This window comes from Zosterops lateralis (genome assembly GCF_965231275.1).
Source record: "Zosterops lateralis genome assembly, chromosome: Z".
Lineage (NCBI taxonomy): Eukaryota > Metazoa > Chordata > Aves > Passeriformes > Zosteropidae > Zosterops > Zosterops lateralis.
The window spans coordinates 13,415,808-13,432,241 of record NC_139800.1 but is presented as its reverse complement, the minus strand read 5'-3'; the positions used below and the strand labels follow the sequence as shown (position 1 = coordinate 13,432,241).

General features: G+C 40.3%; 1 protein-coding gene across 3 annotated transcripts in view; it reads right to left on the bottom strand.

Annotated features, from left to right (window-relative positions):
- Positions 1-13,853, bottom strand: part of ARL15 (ARF like GTPase 15) — a 225,866-nt gene extending 212,013 nt beyond the window's left edge. For 2 of the 3 annotated variants that reach the window (XM_083883217.1, XM_083883219.1), the window contains exons 1-4: positions 13,788-13,853; positions 4,624-4,678; positions 2,707-2,788; positions 2,031-2,087 (exon numbers count right to left, since the gene is read on the bottom strand). In XM_083883217.1, the coding sequence (XP_083739343.1) occupies positions 2,031-2,084 (54 nt within the window). In that variant the 5' untranslated portion in view covers positions 2,085-2,087; positions 2,707-2,788; positions 4,624-4,678; positions 13,788-13,853. The remainder of the gene's footprint in view (positions 1-2,030; positions 2,088-2,706; positions 2,789-4,623; positions 4,679-13,787) is intronic. The other variant, XM_083883218.1, reaches the window with a different exon arrangement.
- Between the last annotated feature and the right edge of the window lie 2,581 nt (positions 13,854-16,434).

Sequence of the window (16,434 nt, the reverse complement as noted above, 5' to 3'; positions counted from 1 at the left end):
AACTGAACACATGGTGTTGCTAAGGACTGGCATCTGAGAGACTGCTTGGATTTTGGATAAAAATCAATCAACTAGCAAACAGAAAACTGACTGAATCTGCAAAACAGCATGCAGCAGAAAGCACAAGACCCAAGGAATTAATTAGAAGGGAAATAAGAACTGGAGTTTTGTGGTTTGCTTCTTGACATTAGTATGGAGCACACAACACCTGATAGCTGCCAGACTGCTGACAAACCTGGGCAACAAATCCAGTGACAGTTACAAGCACAAGCACGGTATGGTGCAGAGGCAGAAACTATCACACTCTCTTTCTGCAAAGCTCTCACTTCAGCAGGCCTCTCTGTTTACTATGATGCCAAAGCTGTCCAAATCTATCCTCCAGATCATCTGAAACTCACCCTTCCAATGACAGGCATTTTTTATGTACCCTCTGCATCTAGCGTTTTCCTAAAGGAACTATTTAACCTTCAAATGCACTTTACATGGGACCTATGACCTGCCCCGTACACTATGGCCACAACATTGCACCTCCAGATTCTCTGAAGCCCAGTCATCATCCTCCTCACTATCCTCCCTTAAGTACCAGCAGTCAATGAAATCAATTTCTTTCAGCATTTAATGAATGAAGCTAGCTCTTTTTATTTTGCAATTTAAAACATTCGATAAAATTAAGTATTTTGCTGCCCAAAAGCTCAGAGTGAGATACCAGTTGTACAACTATGACTATAACTGCAGCCACCACAACTTAGCAGGGCACTCCAGTATATAAACAACACCTGACCCATTTTAAACTAAAGCAGAACCAATTACTGCCAGAGGATGTGCTTTGCTGTACATTTTACCTGCTCATACCCAGGCCTGCAATATACACACATTTATATTTGGACATACCCTCAAATTAATTTGAACAGCTTACTCTAGCCTTCTAAAGAACTGGCAGATCATTTGAGTACCTTGCAGCCATTGAAACCTCAGACTGTAACCCTCTCTGATCCTCCAAATAGTATACTCTTATCACACAGCAATTTTTAGACAGAAAGTCTTCCTAAGAAATTTAAATACCATAAGGAAATATGCCTTTGATCTTCTTTCCTACCATTTAAAAGACTTCTAAATGTTGAAAACAGAAAGCAGGCAAATGGAAAAAACTTCAAGCAGATGTTAAACACTACCGGGAACCAAATTCTATGAACAAAAGAAAATATTAAACTTTGATATTCTGTCCTCAAGTAAGACTTATTGATGGCACATAGCCCTCATCACTCTTGTTTAAAACTCACCTATACTTTTGACTATATTAAGTGGTATGTTCCAGGCTTACTCCTGAAAAGTGTTAACAGAAGGAGCAGCATTCCCATTTCAAAAGCTCCAGGATATGAAGCATGATTTGAGCAACTGAGTTTACATTGTTTACATTACATTATTGTAATGTATTCCTTAGAATGAATTTCTAAAAAAAACCCACACATCTAACTGTTCTAATCATTAATTAGAACAACTAGGAGCAGAAAAAAAAAAGCGCTAGCATGTTTGGGACATGTACTTGAAGTAAACTTCTCTTTTCTTTTCTATAAGGTTTGGTACGTTTAACTTAACAGCATTTCCAAAGTGTTAAGGCTCTCCAGACAAAACCTAAAATATGTGCATTTAGCTAACATGTTTCAATATGTGACATTACTCAAACATGATAGATATTTAATGGCAAATGTACATAAACCCTCTAGCAATTATGTTACGCAAGAATTCTCAGGAACTGATGCACATGAATTCTAAATTTTCCTTACACTTCAAGAGGTTGGCTGAATTTTTCTTTACTATTTTTAACTAAAATGGAAGATACTTTTTCTCTTCTGATTTTAGTAAATCTTTGACAGGACAAAAATCTACTGTAGTCTCTTTATGCAAACTAGCATGACAAATCCCTTTTCCTATTGCATTACTTAAATCCAATCCTAAAAAACTTAAGTAACTTCTTTTCACTGAAATGGCATTAACACTAACAAAAATACTTAGTTAGAACATTGCCTTACCGTGTAAATGCCAATTCTACAAACAGCAAATGAGAGCTGGATACATTCAGACATAGTCTAAAGGAATTAAAATAAAGACATTATCAAGAATGCTATTTATTAAGAACTACTTTTCCTCCCATCTCTCCCCTCTCCCCTGAAAGAAACACCTTCTTCAAGGCTGTATTAAACAACCTGAGAAAAATGCCAGATAAATTCAGGTTATACAGATACATACTACCTTTCATACAGAAGCAGCTAAGTACAGAGGTGACAATACCTTCACACTTACTAATATTTCAGTATTTCATTATAGATCTCAAATTACCTAATGATCACCAAAATACCTGTACACAACATTTATGATTTACATGTAAGCTTTCAGTCTCATTCATTTTTATCTACTCTGATTTAAAAACAGCTGCAAATATAATTTTAACAGAGTGCTTTTCAGCCTCTTAGTAGACTGTAAAGAGGTTCTGTGTTTATTTGTTTCAGTTTTTATCTTTCTTTACCATCACTGAAACTGTCTTCCTCTACATACCAGAATAATGCATAAAATTTAATGTTTGCACATTTCTGGAGCCTTATTCCTTTAGCTTTCTGATATTTTCATCTTCAAAGTAGAACATGAAAATAGAACATTTTAATTAATCTGTTCTTATGGCTGAGAATAATCATGTTAAAAAGTTTTTACCCTCAACTTCCAATCTGCTGTGATGCCACAATTCTATGTCTTCTGCAGTCACCCAGAGAGGCTGAGGATGGACTACGAATTTCTGATGAAACAGATGAAAAACATCTTCTTTAATTAGCACAACAAAGCCAGGAAATAAATTCAGCTCTACAACACCAAAATTAAAACTATTGTATGTTTGCCATATTTCCTATACAACTAGGTAATATAAACTAACCTTACAATGGTTTATTCAGAAGAGTAATTGAGGAATCACTTCATACAAGGTATTTGAAAGACAAAACTTAGAGCCTTCAAGTGGAACATTTTTATTACATGTTTAACAAGTCCACACATTATCTAAGGTAAAGTGCTGGGTGATACAGACTTCAAACGTACCAGTCAAAACATCTTTTCAGCATCTGCTTTCTAATTTTTCCTTCCCTCAAAAAAAAAGAAAATCCTTTAACTGAAATACCCATTTAATTAGAATTAGGATTTTTTAAAAAATCAAAAGAACAGATCTTAATAATTTTAAGTAATAAAAAATGTGTAGCAATATTTTTCTTTTGCTGTTAACTGTTACATGTAAATTTTAAATAAACAGTATTTCACTGAACTGTCTGAAAGTTAAAAAGCACAGCCCAAAAACCTGAAAGTAAACTTCAACAGCACAGTTGATTTTCTTTTCAGACTGGAAGTAATCTAGCATGTTATTAATGACAAGGAAATGTTGATTCAAAACACTATTTCAATTTTAGGAGATTTTTTTTTCAGCTTTAAGACCAAACATCTGAGTCTATCTCTTGTGCTTTGAGCTTCTCCCAGAAAGAAAAAAGTGACAGAGAAACAGGAACTGACTTCAAGAAATCCTACAGTTACAAAGTGGTGGGGTCATAAACCATACCCCTCCTGAAAGTATTTGCAGACCTTGTTCCAAAGGTTCCAGGGATGGATGACTTCCCCAAGCAATTTAGACCAGTCCTTCATTACCTTCTCTACTAGAAAGTTTCCTAATGTTTAACCTTGGTCTGTGGCAATTTAAGCCCATACTTAAACAGGGGGTGATACATTTGCATTTTCAGTATCCTGGCAGAATCTCTGTTGCTGCCAGACACAACTTTATATACAAATTAAATAATTATTTCAGCTTGCAGGAGAAATAAACATGCAGCCGTAGCAAACCATTATAGCTTCACCATGTATACAGTTTGCTTTTATTCTAGACTAGCACAGCATTATAAATTGTTTTCTTTTTTTACTTTTTGCTCAGGCTGTACATTAGTGGGAGAACTAATCTGCAGTTCAAATTCTCCAACAAGCCCCTGTAGATCCTTGCTTCACTAGAATAAAGCAACCTAAATCCCTCGTGTTACCTTACTCATCTGTTGTTGGGTTTGCTACTGTTAACGTTCTGAAACCACAGGCTACTGTTATAAGGCATGAATTCTGTCACATACAGTACCCTTATGCATTTCCCAGTGAAATATTAAGATAATCCCTTCTTCAAGCCTCCAGATAATGCTTATACACTAAATTCTATTGTGGTAAAAAAGGCTCATTACTACTGAAAATTTACACTCTCTCCCCAGTAGTATTTCAGTTTAATCCATGAAAAAGTGACAGGAATTGATTTAAACAATTAAAAGTTTAGTGATATTATCCTTCAGACTATCACTCCAATTGCTGAATTAGATATAGCTGATAATCTGCTGCTGCAATGGGGAGTTTATTCTTGATACTTGTAATCTTTCATTACTTTTGTTGTGCAACTCACTTGGGACCATACAATTGGGCAACAAAACAATTGTTGGAAAATTTGCATGTAATTTACTTACAGTTTATTGTTGCTTTCTGAAAGGATTTTACACGGTAAGCATGAAAACAAAAGAAAAATAATGTAAAAATATACCTACAAATACTATGAAAGAAAGATACCTTGTCTGACACAATTCTACAAAGACTAGTTCTTCACAGAAGTGACTTCACACATCTAAAGTGAAAAACAGAGTCAGATCAAATATGTCAAACAATATATGCATGCATCTCTGCCAAAAAGCACCTTTCTGCCTAGACAAAGGGTTATCTCACAAACATTAAATAATTTCTCCCACTGGAAAGCAAACTCATGGCTAACTTTCCTATTCGCCCAAAACTTTGTTATTTTAAGCATACCTTGTAAAAATTACTTAGGCCTTGTTTATAATGACTTAGATGTCTGCCCTGCAGCTGTGCAACATTCAATACACAACAAGCATCTGTTCTGTCCATTCTTTCAAGTATTCAGCTATCAGTACAAATATCAGCCAAAAACAGTTTCAGTATTTGGTGTTTAAAAAAAAATCTCATTCAGCTCTGACACAGGCACACAGTCTAAAACTCACAAAGCCATTGTTTTAAATAATATCTCTTTCGTCAGCAAACACAAGATTAAATCCCTACTCATAATATTTACAATAGACTAGATTTTGAAAAGATTAATTAGAGCATGTTCTGCAACTGATGACTTCAAAGCAAGCACTGAGTTGAAAGCATTAGCCTCAATAACCTTGCTGGGCAAAAGGGGAGGGCAATCCTAACCAAGTTTTCAGAAAAGAACCAAAAGGCTCAACACCTGACAGAAATGCAGGAGCCAGCCAATTCTGCCAACCAGCAGAAAGACCTCAACTCACTGCGACACAATCCTAAATAAATCACAGCACTGAATGCAGCTCCAAGACCACAATAAGAGAAAAAAAAAAAAAAAAAAAAAAAAAAAAAAAAAAAAAAAAAAACATGAGAAAAGGAAGATGTTAGAGGGTTTTTTCTGGTGATAGGTTTCTTTAATACATCTAAGATCAAGGCACACTTCTGTTCATTTATAATGAAGTGATACAACCCAGTAATCCCTTTGAATTGCTGGATCTTCCAGGCAGAAGTTTTTCCATCTCTATTCTTATCTGCATCTTTTTCAGTGTATAAAATTACAAAAATTAGCAATACAAGTGTATAAAATATGCAGGTTTTAAGGTCCCTTTATATATGGAGCCTTAAACAAATTCTCAGTGCTTATGTGTTTTAAGGAACATGTGGGTACCCAAAAGCACACACAACAACACTACAGTAAAGGTAGCAGGAACTTTGACCAGAACTGCTGTTTGCTAACCTTGTGCACTGAACTCCAACTAGGAACTCCAAGGCTCCCCTTCCTGCAAAAGATGTCACAGCCCTCTAGCACATTCCTTTAATAACATTTCTAATTTAAACTCCCAGCATTATTTTTAATACTGTTCATGGGGATAAGAGACACAGAAAATATTTTCATATTCTTCTCTAATGCTGAATAATTAGATTTCTAAAATACCACTCTTCTTGTACATAATCATTAGAAAAATAAATCATAGTTTAGAGACTAGAAGAAACCTGATGTTGATGGAAAAGCAATGATATGTGAACAGGAAATAGGACTAGATCTAAGAACTCTTTTGTCATCATAAAAAGTAATCAAGTGGATGCACCAGAGAACAATGCTCTCCTCTCTTTTAGGCAATACCCTCAATAAAACAGTTTTCCCTGACTGTTTCCAGGACTGCAGTGGCTCAGGCAGTGAAAGATGCAGATCAGCCAGCAGAAAATTAATAGCTGCAAGAACAGCAGAGATGTTTCTCAAGAATTCTGGACCTTTTCTCCAGTCCTGCTGAAACGTGAAATTATGCAAGTTTCTAGGCAAAAAGAGATCACTCATTGTAGAGTGCATCATCTTTCTGCATAGGCTGTCTGTAGAGTTTCAGGTTCACTCAGTGTTGTGGGCCTTACATACTAAGTCATAAATTTGTTAAAACACAGATGTCAGAAATCCAATAGCCTTTCCTCATACATGAAGGCAGTACCTCCAAGCACAAGGAATCCGTTAGCTATGTGCCCCCTGGAGCAGATTAAGTATCTTCATAAATACCTCTGAATTAAAAAGTCTCACCTCCTGTGCAGTCAATGCAATTCCGATTACACTGGAGAGCACTCCTGGACACCACTCAGAATATCTCAATTTTCTGTTCCAGAACTGATTCTCTTACTGTTCTCTCAGTAAGCAGGAATAATGGATGTACTTAGTCCACAGCAAAGCATCAGTACATCCAGGGAACCATACCCCATGGACCTATCCTTATGTTCCAGTAATCACAACTTCAGGATTTCCTACCATCACATCTGAACATCATGTTTAATACCCACCCACAATGGACCTTTCTTTGAAGACACTGTACAAATTCCTGGTCTACTCCTTTTGGCCTCCCTAACATTGATGCACAAGTGAGAATTCAGCTACACTCACATGAAAACACAGTTCCTGGATTATAACTGTCAGTGAGTTCTTCTATAAGGAAAAAATTGCTTAATGCCTAGTTACCCTCTCTCTGATTTCAAAGACATCTAGAATGCTGCTTCCTCATACCAGTCAGCTGTCTCTCCTTCAGACTGAAGGGCTATAATGACTTATCCCTGCTTGTATGGAAGCATTTGCTTTTCTTCAATTACCACAGTTTCTTTCTCTGTATTTTCTTTGGCTTTTCGATACTCTTTCCGATATGGTGTGACCAGAAATGTAGCATGTAAGACAAGAGCAAACCTTACATTTAAGCAGTGCAAAAATGAGATTGTTCCCTCTTTTTCCTTCTTAGTACTCTAAATTTGTTGACAGATGTCTGGGTTGAGATGACATTTTAAAGAAGGATCCTCATTCCCTTCCCTGAGCACTGATGGTATTTTAGGGCCTATCCATGCATCTGTACTGCCATGTGATATCTTCTATAAATATATGCAACTTTGCATGTGTCAACACTGAATTTCATCTGCCATTTTATTATGAATATCAAAAGAAGTACTATGATTTTTTTTCCTGGGTTCAGTATGCTTTTGTAATATTTATTTCTTCATCAACCCATCCAAAGCATATGCAGCATATGCAACTAAACACAAACATGAAATTTCCTTGTAATCTCTGCATTCACTTCTCCCTCTTATTCATTGCCAGAGCTGTGCTCTCAATGCTCATTTGTATTTCTCATGAAATTTGTATAACAGATTACAAAATGATTACTTCATTTTTAATTGCTTTTAAGTTTTTCACCTCTATTAGAGTCAAAATCATATAAAGGAGGACTAGGCAATGGTTGTTGTAAAAGCTAATAAAATGTGGAAAGCAGATGTTTCTTCCATACAAAAGCTCCAAGTCATAACAACAAAAAAAAAAGGATTCTGCAAACTTACTTCCCCCATATCAACAGTTCCTAGTGGATCTTGGATGCCATCTTGCTTACTCAGACTCTCCAATGCCAAAAGCTAATGTGGGTCCTGTGAACAAATTCTTCTTCTGTTGCTCCACCAAAACATACAGCAGAGCATCAAAGACTCATGTTCTTCCTACTGTTTGTTCTTATAAGCAACAAAGCTCTAGGGCAGGACTGTACCTAGTGTAAGAGCATGTCAGCTACATTTCCTGCTTTGTGTCTCTTCCTCAGATAGAAGGAACTTACTTACACAGTCGTTGGCAATTAATTTAGTCACCTCACCAGGTTGCCAGAGAGAAAAAATAAATTCTGTATGCTGAAGAGGTCTAGCATGAGATGAGCCATCTTTTATTAGATTGCAAATACCCTACTTATGTCCACAAGGACTTCTTTATAGTCACAGTCAGACAGTTTGCACTTCAAAAAGTTATGCTGCACACACAGTGAAAAACAGCAAAACCAACATACTGCAGAGCAGTATGAGCCAAAACACAAAGAGCACAAGATTTGAAATACTGTTGTGTTTTTTTTGGTAGAGCTTTACAGCTTTTGGGGCTCACATTTGTGGTTTTAAACTAAATTAAAAATGCTTCTTTTATTAATGGAGAGCTAATATCCTCACATAATTACAAAACTTCAGAATTCAGTTTAAGAGAATAAAGATCACAAGCTGGCAGTATTAAAAAACATGAGCTGATGATACTGACAACAAGCCAAAAATGTTAATCAGCATGTGGTATTAGAAGGAATATTTTGTCCTCACTAAATGCAGATATTCTCCCTTATTAAAAGCTTGCATTTCTAACCTTTTGTGAAATTCATCACCATGCTGCTTCAAGCTTGGAGGTCTGACTGAAGAATTCAGGAGCAGAGCAACATGGTGTGGTAGTACATAGCAAGAGCTGGAACTGAAGACCAAGAATTCTTATTACATACTTCAGACATGAGTTCTGATCTAGGCCTATGGTGTAAAACCCCATTAATGAAGTAAATCTTTCCATCTGGTTTCATTTGAAAAATATTAAGTTTATGTCATCTGTGATCACTCTGCAATGCCAACCTATGACCGTAAGCATTACCTCCTTCAATTAAAAGATTCACATCTGATCCAAACATTAATGCAGTTGCATGCACCCTTACAGCTGTTGTTTTCTTTCCTGCATTCAGTTACATCTTTATTTTCAAACAACTGTCAGACCTCATCCTTGTGTCTAATCAACTTCCCAAACTGAAGGGAGGAAAATAAGATAAAAGCCCTTGTGCTCTACAGACAGGATAAATGTTCAAGGCTGTTATAGCTGATCAGTCAACATAGAGCCCAAATAATCCTTATTGTCACATGACAAAAGACAGAATTCATATGAGAGGGGTGTTAAGCAAACAGTAAGAGGACATGGCCCTATATATAGACTGTGGCTTATGTTGCAGGCAATGCATCAAAATCACACATTTGCCACAGAACAAAAATTCAGAGTTGCTAGTTGGACCTTTACCCATTTTTTCTTATTCAAAGGACAGCATCTACGAGTTTACAAAGTTTCAGTGAAGTAAAACTCTTACCTTCAAACATATGCCTCTATAACACATCTGTGGTGTAAGAAAAAAATGTTTTCTATGACCTGCAAATACCAAACAATGGAACTGGCAACAGCAATGGGAAGACAGGATCTGAAGTATTCAAGAATCATTAAGTGATCTTGATCTGTCCCATATCGGCACCTTCAGAATCTAACCTGTCCAATTAAATTAAAGAGTAACTATTTAAAAGAAAGGTCTTAAAACTAAGTGTCCCAAGAAAGAAAAGTTGCTCAGAAATATTTTTTTTTCCCCTAACACTTTAAGAACACCAGTTTGGCATATGCAGCTTTCCCCAACCAAGACTTTGTCTGAACACTATCTAGAATGTAAGGTCAAGACTGTTCAGAAACCAAGCAGAAACTCTTAAGTCACTTTAAGGCTTACTCACATATTCGTCCAAAATTTGAAAATTTAGTTCAATTTACTCAAAAACTTACCAAATTTTAGGTTTCATGTGCATGCAGAAGTAAAATAGTTTGTATCTGCTATCAAATGTACACAGAAAAAAAAAAAAAAAAAAAAAAAAAAACAAAAAAAAAAAAAAAAAAAAAAACAACTTGTTACAGTTAAAAGAAACCAATCCCCAACAGCACAACAAGGATTCTAGCACACAGGAGCGTGCATTCTCTTGATATTGCAGAACTCATGTTTCTGTTTAACTCCTCAGAAAAGGGACAAAAAATTAAAAAAAACCAATTACTAAAGCTGAAACAGTTGATCATTCAAGAAGAGCTGTCTTCCATTTCAGGTCAGAATAAGCTCTTCAATACCTGCCCAAGAAATATTTTTATATACAACTAAGACAGTACATAATATCTTGGGATATAATTTAGGGATAAGCTATCATAATTTAAAAATGCTAGAAAATACAAAATTAAACAGGTTATCAATTTTTTTCTATAAACTTCTTAGGCTAATAAAACACCTTTCTTTTGTGAAGAGACAGATTTAAATTTCTACATCACTCTCTCAAGTTGTTTTTAAAAATTCTGTCATCAGGCTGACACATTGAACAGAAGCACATAAGAATTTTATCTACTGCAGAGGATGCCACTGAAGAAGTGTATTGTGAAAGTCTACTCAGGAGCTTAAAATCTGCATTGTAATTGTAGCACATAAGAAAAACCAAAGCATTTTTATTGCTTCCTTACAAGTTCTGCAAGCAAGAACTGTAAGACTGGTCGCATGCCATGCTTTTCACAAGATGCATCATGGCGTAACTCCTTAAATTAAGCATAGTCTACTGAACAGAGGCCAACCAACACGAGTCTCTGAATACACTAAAATCCGTCCAGACACAATGTAGCAAGAATGAAGCTGAAGAAGGTTGCAGACAGTACCCTGGATCATGTAGCCACAAAAACCTACAAATCTACATTGATGCGGCTGTGTTCACATAGTATGTTTTTAAAGAGTTAACTAAATACAAGAACAACATGTATAAGGAAAAAGCGCCTCTGAGTAAAGATGTATTCTTTTCAGGAGGTTGGACTTGCTTTAGCTATGTTGAGTTTAAAAAAAAAAAAAATAGAAAAAGAAAAAAAGAACCCACCACATTACTCCTAATATCATAATTATATCAACACGAAAAGAGGCACCAGGCTGAAGAGACTCTTTTGGCTGTCAAAGATACAGAGTCCAGTGATACTCTTTTGTTACAATGTAAAACTGCAAAAACAGACCAGAGCATCACAGAAGATGCTCTTGTAGTACCAATTTGTTATCAAATGGCATTAGCCATAAATCAAGGATCACACTCTGTGTAGGGGAGGCCTGCTCAGTTCTGGCTATCTGCCCATAAAGTTTCAGGCCATAGTCCAAGCTGGCTCCAAGTGACTTCACTCTGAGAAGGTTTTGAATGCTTTCAATAACCTGATGATACTGGAAGGTGTTTCAGATGTTCAGTATTTCTTGGGATCTACTTCTTAATGGAGAAAAGACATGTCCATCTCCAGTGTAGGTCCTATCCAGCTAAAATCAGGAAAAGAACTTTCCTATGCTAGTCTGGGAAGAGCTGGCTGAGGGTGGATCCTTGTGGAGATGGACTGACTCCTGGGTTCATGCTGCAAGCCTGACCTCATCTGTCCTCACCTCCTTACACTGAACTCCCTCCCTCAGCCCCACTGATAACCAAAACTCAAACACCGTCTCAGCACCACTGCAAGCAGAAACAGCTCATCCTTTGCTCTCTGCCTCACACTGCAAGCACAGGAGAAGCCCTCACTGCCTGCAGGCTGCAACACAGCTGCCCAACATGAGGAACAGCAAAGGGACCCATGTATGTGCAAGAACCCAACATAAATGCACAAAACACAAAATCCCTTAACATGCACAAAACAGAAAATTCTTCTTTTTGCTATGGAATTAATGAGACAATTGTTCTACAGCCATAAGTTAACATTCACACTGTAACTTTGGGTTTTGGATAGATAAAGAGTAGGCCCATCTTTACATCAGGGCAGACTGTGGCAACAAGCTGAAAATAGGTGTACACAACTAGTTGCCTAACTCATCTTTTTTTTTTTTTTTTTTTTTTTTTGTCAGAGAAGACTCTTGGAGGTGCCTGAACCTCATGATCAATGAGGTTTTTTAGAACTGACACCAAAGAAGGCCACACAACAAAAAAGAGAAAAAGAAAAGGATCAGCTGGAGAATAAGAGTCAGGGGAAGGAAAAAAAAAAAAAAAAAAAAAAAGTAGAGCTATTTAATCCCCTCCCCCTTTAGTTAATACAAAAACATGCTCTCAGTTTGCAAGGCTTATTAAATTTACTGTTCTCAGAGTGGTTGGCCTTCCACACAACAGCCTGTAGCACTTACAAAGGTTAATGCAAGCATTTCAAAAAGTACAGAATGGCCAGTTTCACCTGGACATAAGTTTATAAAGGAAAAAAAAAATCTAAGAAACAGCTCCAGGCTCTCAAGGAGCTATGAGGTTGCACTTGATGCCCAGCAAGTTTATTATCAGTATTTCATTAACTAGGTTCTTAAAGAGAAGTGTGCCTACCATTTCTGCCACACAGGACTCATTTTCTAGCGTCTCTCTATAGTATTCAAATTCAGAAAGGCAAGCCTAAAAATTTTTGGGGGGGTGTGAGGCCAAATAAACCAAATAAACCTTAGCTACACGGGCACAAGAATAGTCAAGTACGATTTTAATCTATTTCTGGTTTAGGTAGCTGCCAGAAAAGGAAAGGCCAGACACTGCGTGCAGCTCTCATCTCAGCATGGAAAAGATTCTGCTCATTAAAAAGAGCATCTCCAGAGATCCTGTTGCGTTTGAGCCTTTCTTGAAAGCTACACCCGTGAGCATCCCGTGCGAAACAGTCTGAATGACGAGTCAAGATTCTGACTCCAAACACTTCCTGGTGGCGCTTGTCACCAACACCGACCGGGGGTGGCCAGAGGACGCCGGGTCCTCACCGCCCCGGCTGGGGCTCGGCAGCACCCCAGGGTGCTGAGCGGGCACAGCTCACAGCCGGGCTGGCAGCACCGAGCCCGGAGCAGTGGGATGGCTCGGGACTGCAGCGATGGGATGTGCTCACCACGCCACCCCCCCGCCAGGCTGAAAGGCCAGGTGAGCGGGTACCACCCCAAAACAAAGCCCCGCTCCCCAGCCGGCCCCGCCACGGGGCTTTGCCGGCCGAGGGTGAGTGCGAACAGCAGCCACGGCCCCGGGGAGTGCTTTGCCCGCGATACCATCTAACACAGGCCAATGGAGCCAATACCCATTAAAGAGCCATAAACACTACCCCGAATACCAGCTGCCCGGGCGCCGGGCTGATCCCGCCCGCGGTGGCAATTGAGCTCACTGGAGCGTGCCCTAAGCTCCAGCGTTTAGGAAAAAAACAGCGACCCGGGTCACGGCTTTAGCGACCTAATAGCGGCCAAATGAGCGGGGCCCGGCCGCTTGATCGCCCCTCAGCAGCCCGAGGGGCCGGGCGCGGCACCGGGGCCAGACCCGGCTGTCCCCAAACCCGGGATGTCCCCAAACCTGGACTGTCCCCGGACCCGGGATATCCCCAAACCTGGGCTGCCCCTGGCCCGCCCCCCGGCTGTGTCCAGACCCGGCTGTCCCCAGACCCGAGCTGTCCCCAGACCCGGCTGTCCCCTGGCCCCGGCTGCCCCCCGAGCTGCCCCCGGCCCCGGGCTGTCCCCGGCTGTCCCCGGGCTGTCCCCCGCACACGAGTCGCTCTGCGGACGCCGCCCCGGCCGCGGCCGCTCGGTAAGATGTCCGACGGTCCGCCGGCGGCGGGAACCTACCAGGTAATCCATGTACCGGGAGGCGCCGGGCGCCGCGCCGCCGATCTGTGCCGAGGGGCCGCGGGCGCCCGCCCGGCTGACGGGGGCAGTGGCTGGGCCGGCGGGGGCAGCCCCGGCGGGGGCGGCGGTGGCGGGGGAGGCGGTGGCGGGGCCGGGGGCGGCGGTGGCGGGGCCGGGGCCGGGCGGGGGCGCGGGCGCTGCCCCGGAGGGCTGTCAGAGCCGCTCCGCCCGCACCGCGCGGCGCAGGGAGCGGGGCAGGGCGGCGGGGGCGGGACGCGCCGTCAGCTGATCGCACACGTGGGCGCGGCCCCGCCGCCCTTAAAGGCGCCGCAGCGCGGGGGGCGCGGGCGCTGTGTCCCCCCGCCCGCGGAATTCCCGAGGGGGGGAGCGGAGCCGGGGAGTGGACTGCAGCACCAGCCCTGGGAGGAGGGCCCGAGGGAGATGGGGGTGCTCAGCCCCGAGAAACGGAGGCTCAGGGGTGACCTCATCACTCTCCTGACAGGAGGATGCGGCCAGCTGGGGGTCGGTCTTCTCTCCCAGGCAACAAGTGACAGGACGAGAGGACACGGCCTTAAAGCAGCGCCAAGGGGGCTTTAGGTTGGACATCAGGAAGAATTTATTCACTGATTAGAGGTGATTAGATTCTAGAAGGGGCTGCCCAGAGATACGGAGGAGTCGCCATCGCTGGAGGTGTTTGAGGAAAGACTGGACATGGCACGTGGTGTCCTGGTCCAATCGAGGTCCTGGTGTTTGGTCACAGACTGGACTCGATGGATCCTGTGATCATCCCCCTGAGCACCCGTGAGAGCAACGCCCTTGTCTCCTCCTGCAGCCTGACATCCCGAACTGGCGGCTTTCCACACAGCTGTGGTGTTGGCAGGAGTGCCTGACCCCTGGAGAAGTGGGAGGAAACTTCTCCAGGTGTGTTGACGGTGGGATAGAAAATCTAAAAATGAGGTATCAAGTGGAAGAATAAAGGGTGCTTAGTTAAAAGTGTAGTTAAAATAACTAGGAGAGTAGGTAAGGAGCTGGAAGAAAGGAGGTGTGAATGAGGAGCCAGGAGCAACTGGGAATCAGTATTTGTAAGAACACTGGTAAGCAGTTCTCCTAGATCTAGTAAACTGGGGTGGAGGAGGGAAATTTCAGTTGCTGCTCTAAATTTTGTAAGGCCTGTTGTGGACAGTCTCAGTTACTGTATCCAGAGAGTGTTGGTAAGATGTTCCCCTTGTGCCTGCCCAAACACATCAATGGATAATTAATTTCTCTCATACATCTAGTCTAGAAAAAAATTGATTCCTTTGGCAGTCCTTAGTTTATTTGGGATTCAATATCAAATACATCTGTATAGCAAATTAAGTTTAATTTAGATGAGTAAAAATGATTTTTTTTCCCAATAATTTAGAAATTCACTAATTCTAGTGCTTTAATAGGTAATGAGTGGAAGGAGGGATACAGACTTGGCCCTTCCTGCTATTCAGCATTTTGACTGTTTTCTGTGCAGTCACAGCCATTGCTGGCACCTGTCTCTTGATCCTGAAATGGCCTTTTGACAGGGGGAACTACAGTGAAAAGACTACTTTAGCCACTACAGGGGTGCTAAAGTAGACCTCTCAATAGTCTAACACAGGAGCTGCAAGAAACTCTGATTTCATCATACTTCTGTCACCACATGTGATTTTTAACATTTTTAACATTTTACACTGCTTTCCCCTTAAACCTTTAAAATGCTTTATTTATTCTTTTTTAGCAGTCACATACCATTCTTGAGACTTGCTGCCTTTTGATGCTTCTCTAAATGAAGGGTGACTGAAATGAGAATATCAAGAACAAGCAGATATGTCAGAACTCACTATTTCCTGTGAGACAGATATGAAAGGACCAGGAATTTTTGCTCCTATAGGCAATTGAGAAGAAAATAGAATCTATGTGTAGAAAGTTGCTGCAGAGATGCTGCTGTGATAAGAAAAGGAGTAACTGGCTTTCATTACAAGAAGAAGATTGAGTACAGCTATTGGAAAATAAGGGGAAGGATATTTGAACATCGACATTTACCACAATCAAAGCTAGTAGAATTTCTGAAAGTAGCCATGAGTTATAATAACATTTCTCATATGTAGTGTAGTTTAGTTACTTAGAACTGTTGTACATCTGGAGAAAAAGAAAGAGAAGACCCCTCTGTTTTATATGAAGCTGATAGATCTGATTATGAAGATGCAGTGTGTTTACATACCCAAAGAAAAATGTTTATTCTATTTTATAAATGCAATTTTCATTCTGGTTTATAAACAAGACCTCATGATCTGAACACATAATCAGTTAAAAAAATAAATCAAGAAGTTTCTCATGCATACACTGAAAATCCCACAAACTTGATCAAGAGAGAAGCCAAGTTTAAATTTATGTATTAGTCATTCTGTTCACTGTAAACATATTATTCCTTTGGCCATTGCATAGCCTTATGGCACATTAATTTTATTACATAAAGTGGAGATTAACATTGAACAATAGCAGAATGTCAGTAGAATACAAGTCCTGTAACACATGCCTTCCAGCCTACATAGCAGCCAGGATTGTTGCTGAGATTTTTCTAGCAAGTCCTGATTTCTTTCATCTAAAATAAGGTTCAGTTTCATATTGGAATATATAC